This window comes from Cynara cardunculus, assembly GCF_001531365.2.
Source record: "Cynara cardunculus var. scolymus isolate 2C chromosome LG 8, CcrdV1, whole genome shotgun sequence".
Lineage (NCBI taxonomy): Eukaryota > Viridiplantae > Streptophyta > Magnoliopsida > Asterales > Asteraceae > Cynara > Cynara cardunculus.
This window is the reverse complement of record NC_037535.1, coordinates 15166903-15179148: the sequence shown is the minus strand read 5'-3', so window position 1 is coordinate 15179148 and position 12246 is coordinate 15166903. Positions and strand designations below refer to the sequence as shown.

General features: G+C 33.6%; 1 protein-coding gene across 1 annotated transcript; it reads left to right on the top strand.

The window, feature by feature from the left end:
• The first annotated feature begins 6322 nt into the window (after positions 1-6322).
• LOC112516222 (protein FANTASTIC FOUR 3-like) lies at positions 6323-6994 on the top strand. Its single transcript, XM_025123241.1, has one exon. The coding sequence runs from the start codon at positions 6323-6325 to the stop codon at positions 6992-6994; it is 672 nt and encodes a 223-aa protein (XP_024979009.1).
• Positions 6995-12246: the final 5252 nt, after the last annotated feature.

Here is a 12246-nt window from a genome sequence, read left to right as displayed (position 1 = left end):
ATAGATATATATTATATATATAACAAATTGTATTAGAATTAAATATTATAAGGTTTGTTAAGAGATTGTTTATCAAATATTAACTGGGTAAATGCTTACTTATATATCTGATTTGGTAAGATTCTTGATCATAAAAATGGCATGCACTACAACAATAATTGAATTTATAGGACGTCAAAAATATCTAAGCGTCTTAATAGATCGACTGTTTTATAAGTCTTAATTTATGGGACCAAACAATATAATGTCGAATTTAAAGGTGTTCGTAATAAGTTTATAAGTCTTTTTAGATGTCGTAACAAGTTTTTAGAATGTTTTTATAGAAAGGCATCTCAAGAGCTATTTTATAGAACATTATTTGAAAAGTGTTTTATAAAAAAGTTTGTTCATAAAAGCGTCATATAACGTAGCTAAAATGACACTTTGTACTAAAGTGTCTTACAAAACTTGTTAATATGTCCAAAAACATCATATAAACTTATTACAACATCTTTGGATATAATATTTTATTGTTTGATTCTACAAACTTAATTTCTTATAAAATGGTCTATTAGGACACCGTGTAGTTGTTGATGTCCTATAAAACCAACTCTGTTATAGTCATAGTATAAACGTGTAATACATGCTAACCGAGTAAAAAGGTATTAAGAAATTATGAATCCTAAATAATTAATAACTACTTGATATCCACGTCATCAATAGTTATAAGATCTATTGATTCTCAGTTAAAACGAGTACTGAAGAAAGAATTAATTAAACATTTATCACATAAACAGAGCAACAAAAAGAATCGTTAATACATTTTGATGCATTTAAACCGTTGGTTTATATCGGGTTATATGCTTGGAAGTCTCTTATTTTGTGTACCGTTGAATAGGAGTGAAAAGGGTGAAACCCATGTACAACAACAAACGAGGCCAAAGAGAGGGAACCACCATCTCCTTGTTAAGCATCGATAGGGCTTTTTTTGGAAGAATTACGAGATTGAACATACTTTCACAAATATTAAAAAGAGTGGGCATATTTTCAAACGGAGATGTAGCATAGTTTTACGAATAGTAACTCGAGTGGGCATATTTAACATATGATTAATGGCTTATTTGGGATATGGGCTTTTTTAAGGTTGGAAACCACAATTATTGAGGTGGGACCAATCAGATTTTAGCAAGGAACAATCAGAGGATCAAGGAGGCGATATTTGTGAGCTTTTGTTGAAGTTTCTTGGGGTTTTTTATCAAATGTTTGTCGGTAAACACTGATAAGAGTCGTTATTCTCGCTTAAGTTATAAAGTAACATTTTCGGTCATTAAATTAGATTGATGGTAAGCGTTTATAACCCGGTAAGTATTTACCAGGTAAGAGTCATCACCCTCACTTACCGGGTATGACTCTCGATCCTTATCTTTGTTCTTACCAGGTAAGATTTTTGGTCCTTGTTATGTTCACCAGAAAAGGTAATTAAACCAATAAATGCTTACCAAAGTAACTGCTTAGTAAACGGCCCCTTAGTGTAGGTTAAATATTTGCATTCATAAGTAATATTTTGCATTCAAGCAATGAGATTGTAACAATTGGAAGCGTGGATTTGTGTTGATACTCCACTATAAATATGTTTCCTTTCGTCTTGCATTTATGTTAATCATGGTTGAACATCTTCATCATTGTTTGGTTGTCCAAATTGATGGGGCTTATAGATTTGTCTAACCTAACTTTGAGTTGCTAATCAAAAATGGGAATACATGATTGTTCTTAGTTTTGATAAAGTACCAGTTTACCACTTGTGGATGACCACTGGATTTGAAATGTGTTATAGGTTTTTATAATCTAAATTAAATGATTACGCATCTGATCATTTGTTAGGATTGATGTCTATCTCGTTATAACACAATTATCAACTCAACTTCTATGTTTGTAAACGTGTTCATAGAGCTTTTCATGTTAATCTAATCATAAGGATAAACAAACTTTTTGGTGCGTATCAATAATTATGGTCATTCTAAAATGGATCAGGTGACAGTGGATGATACACAAGTCTGAACTATAATTGGATTATAACTTATTGCTGAAGCTTTCTTTTAAGTCTTCATTTTACATAAAAGACCCGATATGTCAAAAATATGAAAAGACAGTTTTCTTAACATATTTGCAAATACCAAAAATGTCCCTTAGCTTAATGCATTATATTTAGCTCCATTAAGATAAAGAACCTAACTCGTAACAAAATGCAAACAACAAAAACATCTAATATAATTACTTTGAAATAGAAACGTTATTTGGATTTAAAAAACACACACACAGACTATAATTTATTGTATAATAATATATAATTTTACTTAAAAAGAGAAATAAAAGATGGGCTTTTTGAATTCAGACGTTGAGTGGGAGATGACGTTGCCATCTTATTTAACAACCTTTACACATCTTTTTACTTTTTAATTAATTATTTATTTCTTTCTTGTTTTCTATCACAAACTCTTTTGAAATCTACATCAGCAACTGTCCGTACAATCAATGTGATCCAGTTTTTTTCTTCTTCTTTTTAATTCCTGATTCTTTTGTATATTACATGATTAATCAGTACCGTTTTAAGTAAAAAATTGGGGGTCTTATTTGGTTCAGTTTTGATTTATTCGGTTATTTAATATTTCTAAAACTAATTGATAATCAAATTACATAAAGGTTCGGTTTAATCGGTTACGGATTATTCGATTTTTAGGTTGTTCAAATCGGTTATCAGGTAAACCGAAATATAATTTTATTTTATATGTTTTGAAACTATACAAAATAACCGAATCCTAACCACAAGGGTGGTGTCTAATTGGTTTGAACTTGACTTCAAAGATCAAAAGTACCTGGAGGTCCCAAGGAGGAATAAAAATCTCCTTATGGCCACGAAGGTTCAAATGCGGTGACTCTGAACTATCTGCAAAGCAGGTGGTTGTCTCGAAATTAATCGGTTCGCATCGCGGATTAGATATCCAGGTTAATAAAAAAAATAATAACCGAACCCTTTAACCCAAACTTGATTAGGTTTGGAGGGGTTTATTTTTTATACTCTTAGTTCTAAAACAAAACTATTACATAAATATTTATTAAATTAACCCATATATTGTATAGTATATGAATTAATGAGGTTAACTTTGTTTGCCTTTGGCGTGTAACTCGATCAATAAAGGGATGGGACGATTTTGCTCAAATACAAGTTTGATCCCGCCTCCTTCCTTGCTCAGTCGATTAGTGAGCCAAAAAATATCTCCTCAATCGGTAAAGGGACTAGACGGGACCGGTTTAGTTGCCGATAATCAATTTTTACCCAAATAAGGATAACCTTTTAGTTAGGTTAACTCGTAATGTCTTGGATTTATTTTTTATAGATCACTAGTTCAGGTTTGCCCAAGACTACTGAAAGGTTTAATTAATTGTTAATTTTAAGACCTCGTTAGATTAATTTAGATGAAGGAAAACTGACCCACACACTTACAACAGTCAAATTATATATAGATTCCCGATACAATGACTAATATTATCGAGTGATTGACGATTTAAAATAAGTTTTGATTAGAATGAATTTCTAATGGGTGAAATGAGATCATTCGAGTTGATATATATCAAATATTTAAACTCTCGTACAAAATATCTAAGATATGATATTAAACAATTAAATATTTTTTTATCAATTAAATATTTTTTATCTAATGATTTGAAAATGTTGACTGTCATCCAGTTTTGCCGATATGGTGTGTATATTATTTTAGTATTAGCAAATCAGTAATAAAATTATCTTATATAAAAAAGTTAGTTATCTGAATGTTCTTTGATATTTTTACATAAATGATATGAATTATCTTATATACAAAAAGGAACATACTGAAAATCAAGAACATAAATCAGGCGAATGTGAATGCATCAACTTCAACTTACTCTTGTTGCTACGGCTAAAAAAGCACTCAAAGATTGATGAGTTCTTTTTCTTGGTAAAAGTGATGTGAATGTGGTTAGAGGTTCTCGCAAACGTGATCTACTTCGAGAACAACAAACTTCCAAAGTTATTGGAACACTTAATTCTAATGAAATCCTAAGTGGTTTAGGCCTTAATCAAGAAATTTCCCTCACTAAAGTAGGTTACACGCATTGGGCATCACATTATGGTACTTTGGTCAGTATGATTGTATTGCTTCCATATGTGATACATGTGCTTGAGATGATAGAGGAAGATGGGTTAACCCATGAACAGTGTCTGAAGCTCATAATCTATATAACTCCTTGCACTTCTTTGGTTTTGTGTTTTGCCTACACTTTATGAATATGATATCAGGGATCACTCACAAATCATCCCAAGCATTGCAAAAGAAAGAAAATATATTGTAAATTCAATGAATTGGTTGTAGTTTGCAAGCATCAACTAAAGAAAATGAGGGCTGAAAATGACAGGCGGGATTCTTTACTCAATCAAGTTACATTGTTTTGTGATAAGCATGATATTGATATTTGTAACATTAACTAAAAGTTCCTACTTCCTGGAAGGTCATGTCGAAAAGATCCACGAACAACAAATTTGCATTAGTGTCATATTGAGTTATAATATGGAATTGGAGAATCGGTTTACTGAGACTAGCACTGGTTGCTTCTTTCTATGCACGTCTAAATCCAAATGACCCCTTTTCAGCTTTTGATAAGTGCAAGTTGATTCAACTTGCTTTTTTTTATCCAGACGATTTCTCTGAAATTGAAGTTTTGATAATTGATGATCAACTGGAGATTTATATTGTTGGCATGCGAACTACAACAAAGTTTTCTAATTTCAAAGGGATATGTGATCTTGTGCAAAAAATGGTTGAAATAAGAATGGATAAGATGTTCCCTCTCATGTATTTGCTTATAAAACTAACAATGATAGTCGTTGAAACTGCAACAGTTGAGAGGACGTTTTCAGCTATGAGCATCGTGAAGAATAGGTTGGGCAATATAATCGGAGATCAATGGATGAATGGTTGTTTGGTTACTTATATTGAAAAAGATGTTTTTATGTGGTTTAAAATGAAGATATTAAATGCATTTCAAAAAATGAAAACTCATCAAGGTCACTATTGAATATGTAAAGGTAGGTATCATCAATTTAACATCGTTATTTTTGCCGTTTTCAAAAAGATTATTACTTATTTTTATTTTATTTGGTGATACATTCCACATGTATTGGTTATTGAGGACTTCCTTGTAAGACACATAAACGAAACCAGAAAATATTATTCCTTTCGTACCATGATAAATGTCTACATTATTATTTTAGCTTCTCTCATATTAAGTGTCAATTTTCAAAAGTAAATATCTAATTTTTCACTTTACCTTTAATAATGAGGTAATGAAATTTTTCTCTCTCTATAATTAAGGGTAAAAATGTCTAATTGTTAATTTAAAAGTATAATAATTATACATTTCTAAAATTATATGTCTTTCTATTGTGGACATTTGTTTTGGAATGGTTGAAGTAATTGCTTATGGATATTTACATGAAAAACTCTCAAACATTAGAGAGAGAGGGGTTCAAATGAGAATAATGTCAAAATAAGATAACACGAGAACGATCAAATCTCATGTGATTACAATCACGTGTCAAGTCACCCACACGCCTTCATGTTAACCTTGTTCCTTAGTCACATATGATTCAACGTAAAATCACATGTAATTTGATCATTTTTGTGTTATTTTCATTTAAACCTCTCGCTACATATAATATTGAATTACTTATATATATATATATATATATATATATATATATATATATATACTTGGGATCATGTAAGACAAAGTTGTTTTCGTGAGTCACGATTTTTGCACTTGAAACTTCACAGCAAAAAAACCTTCATAGTGTTTTTGTTGTGAAGATTCGGCTTTTTTTTTACATTCACAATATTTTGTTGTAAAATTTGAAGTATAAAAATTGTGTCTCGCGTGAACTCAACCCGTATATATAAATATATATTATATATATCCCCTTTTCTATATATATATATATATATATATATATATATATATATATATATACCCTTTTCTAGTGTATGACATAGACATATATAACAAGTATTAGTATAATCCAAGTGGTGCAAAAAGCGTTCCATTTCCCATCCACACCTCCTCCTCTCTAGTCTATAACCACATTTAATCCCTCCTATAAATTCACATCCTTCCCCTTCTACCATCTCTCATGTCCTTCATCTCCTTCACAATACCTCCCAAACCCTAATTCCCAATTTCCACCATGTCTACTGTCGTCTGTCACCAAGCTTTGCACGACTCCTCCTCTCATGTTGTAGAGTCAACAACAATGAGACTCAAACTGGTGCCACCAAATTGCAGTTTTCTCGAATCAATAATTTCCTCTCAAAAACCTATCGAAAGAAAACCCTCTTATGTCTATCCTAATTCACTCTTGAAACTGAGTCCCAAAAGCCTGGAACTTTGCACCGAAAGCTTAGGGAGCGAGACCGGAAGTGACACGAGCCAATGCAGCATGCTTTTGTTCCCAAAGTCCAATAGCTCATACACGAGGACCCAAGAAAAGTTGGTTCGAAAAGATTTGGTTCCTAAAACGGAATCAAAGAAAGTGGTTTCGCGTGGTTTTCCACCCCCATTGACGACGATAAGTAGTTTGAATTTGCTTCATATTCGAAGTCAGCATGAAGGTGGAAGACTCATCATCCAAGCCGTGGCTGCACCACCTATGAAGTGTTGTTTTCGAGCCGAGAGGAGCCATGGACGCCTACGGTTGACGTATTGGAAGAGCCGAGACCACCATCAGAAACTTCTTGAATTGAAAAACGACAAAACTACCCATGTAACGGAAACAGACAACAATGCCGAGGAAGACGAGAGGATCCATGATGAGCTGGAAACAGAAAAACAAATATTTGAATGGCCAAGTAGGTGCAAGGAAGATGAGCAGGATGATAAAGGAATGCGTAGGAATTGGGAGCCTTTTTGGTTGACGACCTCTTGATGTGTTTTTTCTTTTTTGTTTGTCAATTTATTTGACTTCTTTTATAAAGTAAATGAGTTTAAAAAAAACGGAGAAAAGAATTCCTTATGTTATCAACTTTATACAGAAAGTTAGAATAATGACAAATAAAAAATTAGAAGTATTAAGAAGTTAATTAAAATAGTCATTTTAACCGGACAATCTTTTATCATTTCTCTCTTCAAATTAAAAAAATAGCCGTAGTTCCGTAAATTAAAATACATTAAAATTGAACGAGAGACAAAAATACGTATTTGAAGAGTTGACGAGAAAGTGAACGATAATATCATTATATTTAGAGAAATTTGGGGTTTTCGTCCATATAGTTTGTTTTCCAAACTTGTCATTATGGTGTTCTTTTATATCAAGAATTGTACAACATAATTTGAGATTGGATCGTGAAGCTATCAATTACGGATTAAACCTTCAAGACGATAAATAAAAGAAAGAAAATGATGCTATTTGGTGACACGGGAAACCACGTCGAGGGTAAAAATCACGGACGATCTTAGGGATTGTCAACTTGCCTCCGAAATTTGAGTTTTAAAAATATTTAAATTTCAAATCTTGTTCCAAAACTTTTTATGGAAATGTGATACGTATGTCTTTTGAAAACTGAATCGTTGAGAAGAAATCGATTCAGTTACTTGGAAACTGAACCGATTTTAGAATCATGACATCATGCACCATCACGTGTTGGCTTACAGTTGTAGTGAAACACGTGCTGCCTATGGAAAGTGTGACCCAAACGGCCTTCCTTCTTCTTTCATGGCCACACATGTTTCCGAAAATCTTGGATGCAACGAAATGGAAATTCCCTAAGATGATCATCTCATGGCATTAATGACAAGTGTCGGTTATCAGGCGACGATCCTGACACACATAATCATGACAACACTAAATATCAGTTTCCTTCCTCTTGTTTCCTTTTTTACCTCTGCAACTCTTCTTCCTTATCTGAGTTTCCGAATTGTTTCCATTATCAAGCCCTGCAAGAAAATCAGTTCCTCCCAATCATATTGCTAAGAATCCAAGAAAAAATTGGGAAGCTTCTAGTTTATACATAGCTTCGATTTTGATTCATGATTGTATAGGGATGGTAGAACCTACAATTGTGATTGAGGAACAAGGAGATTTAGATGCTTTTAGGATTTTATCAGAGTTGCCAAACGACATCAATCTCTTTTGTCCTGGCGAGCTTCAATCAGAAGAGGCCCTAAAGGAATTCCTTGTGTTATACGAGTATCTCTTCAAGATTGGTTTCATTTGGCCTTTTTCTTCTCTATCAAGAGCATTCTTGAATGCTTTTGATCTTTCTCTAGGGCAAATGATGCCCCCGTTTTGGAGGATTGTCAGTATCATCGACAAACTGACAAAGGACTATGAATCTCCATTTATAATTCAACAACTGTTGGCATATACGGTGAAGCCGGAGAGTAATAGAAAATAAAACTAGGATCCTGGTCTTGGGCACTTTTAATAACGATAGAAAATAGAAGATGAGATACGTCTTCGGTAAAGTTTCGTCATTAAGAGATGGGGATCAGTGGTTGACATCCTATAGAACACCAATTATAAGTGTCATCATTATTATTTCTCATTGATGATTAACTTTTCGTGTCTACGTCTACAGGGGTAGATTTTTCTTTATTGTTGCCTCTACCTGATACTCAAGAAAAGATAGAAAAGTTTCTATAATTTCACAATCAAGATTTTTCTCCATCATGTAAGCATCGATCGTTGATAGAGGATGATGATGAAGAAGTCGAGTTTGTAGGCTCGCCTAGTCCTGCTGAAGATGAGAGGTCTAGGGAAGAAGGAGAGAAAGTTAAGATGACAGGTAAGCATATGTCATCGTTATCTCTTATCATTGTTACTAATGTTGTCATAGATATTTAACATCATCTTCCTTTTATTTTTAACTAGAGAAGAGAAGTTTAGGAAAACTGTTAAAAGGTATTTTTAAACTAACAATCTTTACTTTTGAATGTTAGGAAGAATGTTGAAGGACTAGTGTTGCAATCAGACAAAAGATGTGTTCATAAAGTCAAGGGATCGCGCCTCACTATTGGGAGAAGCTCAGGGGTAGCGGAGCAATTATCGTAAAGATGGAGGACCATTTCTGCCATATTGAAATTCTTATATAAAGAGCTCATACGCCTCATCACAGCTCATTCAGATTCATTTTCATATCTCAAACGCTTATTTTCTCTCTCTCTTTCTAGAAGTTTTTAGTGCGATTCAATTTTAGGTTTAAGCTTTGTTCATAAAGATTGTTAATCATTTTGATTAACAAATAGTTAGGTTTGTATATGTATTTCTTACTGTATGTTGTTCAAAATCATTGAGTAAATATAGTTTCATATATTTGTTCATGGTATCACAGCTTCAGATCTGGTTCAGCTATTTCGTAAGAAGTTGCGATTGCTAGTTCTACTGTTCGTTTATCAGTCTATGTTCAAAGCTTCCAGGTAAACCTTTCATCTTCCTTCTTGTTCTTAAGTAAATGATCATCTTATTCGAAGCCTATACAGATCTGTTGATCTTGTTTGTGCCGACTCATAAGGTGTAATACTCATGTTTGTAGTTGTTGTTTTCTTTTGAATCGCCTGTTGAGATGTGGTATTGCTTGTATATCCTTGCTCTTATCTTGGTTAAGTAGTCTGTACATGAACAGATTTGTTTATGGTTTGCAAGGATCCTTTTAGGGTCTCGATCTACCATTCGATCTGTGATACAGATCTGCGTTTTTGCTCCTGTTTGTTTAGATATACTTGTTCGATTTTATTCTATTTAGATTTGGATCGTTTCTTATGAGTTGTTACAGTCATATCAAAATATATATGGTCTGTTTCATAACTTTTAGATCTGAATCGTTCTTCAAATCTGGTGTAAGCCTTTTATGCTTATGATCAAATCTGTTCTTCTTGCATTTATAATGCATTCTGTTTACATAATATTAGATATGAATCATTTACATGTTCGATATTAGTCTTTTAGACTTGGATCGTTTCTTATGAGTTGTTACAGTCATATCAATATATATGGTCTGTATCGTTCTTCAAATCTGGTGTAAGCCCTTTATGCTTATGATCAGATCTGTTTTTCTTTTCGTTGTAATGCATCTTATATGTTCTGTTTAAATAACATTAGATATGAATCCTTTATGTTCTGTGATACACTTTATTGCTTTAGATTGTTAATAATCTTCAACTCCTTGTTAAAGAAAGGTAGATTTTACATTGGTTATAGTAAATGATCAGTTTGATATGGTTGCATTTGTCTATTATTGATAACGATCTTCCAATCAGATATGTGATACTTGTTTCCTTTAAAATTGCCTTATTCTTTGTGTATTCTTCTATTACGCTCATCTGTTTGATTGCGCTTCATGTTAGTGCTTTATGATTGGCTATTTCTTAGTCCTGCATTTATTGTCATATGAATTGTGTTTACTCTGTTTAGCCTTCATGTTTGTTCCTGCTTGCCGTGAACCTATCGGCAAAAAAATTTGGGATCCTTGAGGTTCCAATCTGTTTGTTCAGGCTATCCTGGTGCGTGTATTCTTTCTTTAACCTTTGGTTAAAGTTTTGTTGCTGATTGTCAGGTTTGGTTTCTTCCCTTCTTCATTGGTATTCCTCTGTGTTTTAGCCTTTTTTGTATTTGTTTTGTGTGTGCTTTTTCTTTCTTTTTTAAAGAGCTAGACAGTTAGCTTGACCTAGCACTTTAAGTGTTTTAGGAATCCTGCTTTTATCTGTCTTAGTTTCCTTTGTGTGCTTCTCTCTATGTCTGGTTCTGAGTTTGTCGCTAGTAGACCAATGGAATCCAAAATCACTTGATTTTGGACATCCGTTGTATCTACACCCTAGTGATACAAGTGGAACACCTCTGTTAACTATGAAACTATGTGGTACGGATAATTACAAGGTTTGGGCATGTGCTATGATTTTGGCTCTTGAAACGAAAAATAAAATCGGTTTCATTGATGGATCCTGTCCCAGACCTGTCAATGATCCCATTCTTGAAAAACAATGGGATAGATGTAACTCAGTGGTCCTTTCATGGATTCTGAGTACTATGACGGAGGACCTATTTTAGGTCAGGTTTTCTCTAAATAAGCCTCAAAGGTTTGGGACGATGTAACTCAGTCAATCAGTGTTGTGGTGGAGTGGTTAGTGCCTGGGCAGTTCATAGCGCTGAACCCGGGTTCGAATCCCTCTACGCACACCCTGTGCGACATTTACCAAAGGGGCATGCTTTAGCCCTGGATGTGCCTGGGATTAGTCGAGCTTTGGCTCGGATACCCTTTCAAAAAAAAAGGTTTGGGACGAATTAAAATAGACATATGACAAAGTTGACGGGTCTGTAATGTTCAATCTGTATCAAAAAATAAATTCCTTGTGTCAAAATGAATCTTGTGTTTCTGATTACTATCATAGATTAAACTCATTATGGAAACAGTTTGACGCCATTGTAAAACTCCCTACCTGCACCTGTAATGCCTCACACGAATTTTTGGAACACACAAAATTGGTCAAACTTATGCAGTTCCTTATGGGTCTTGACGATTTATACCAACCCATAAGAAGCAATATTCTCACGAGGGACCCTTTACCATCGGTCAAAACTGCCTTTTCTATTGTCTCTCGCGAAGAATCTCATCGTGGTGGTAATGTGTCCCAATCTAGGCCAAAGTCTCAAAACACTGCATTTTTTAGTAAGTCTACAGATAATAAAAAACGGTTTGGAAAAATACTATGCTTAACTGTAAACATTGTGGCATGACGAGACACACCATTGAAAGGTGTTTTAAGCTGATTGGTTTTCCAAATAACTCTCAAAATCGTTCTAGACCTCAAAATTCCCCTTTCAAATATACTTTTAGCAATAATAATGCTAATGTCCCTGATGTTACTCATTCTAAGAACACCCAATCTGTCACCCCCTTTCCTTTTTCTAAAGAACAGATAAATAAACTCCTTGGGCTTATTGAGCAAAAACAACCATGCAAGGGAGCCTCTGCTAATATGGCAGGTACTCACCCTCTATCTGGTTGGATCATTGATTCTGGAGCGAATCAGCATATGACACATAATGCCAAATTTTTAAAAAATACGGTTGACATCTCTGAGCTTGATCTTAGAGTTTGTCATCCTAATGGCACTAAAGCCATAAAATTGGTGATTTTAAATTGACAAATAATGTCATTTTGTTTGATGTGCTGGTAGTTCCAG

Bases quoted from the DNA above. Each gene is read 5' to 3' on its own strand.
- LOC112516222 (XM_025123241.1), top strand. From the start codon at position 6,323: ATGAGACTCAAACTGGTGCCACCAAATTGCAGTTTTCTCGAATCAATA.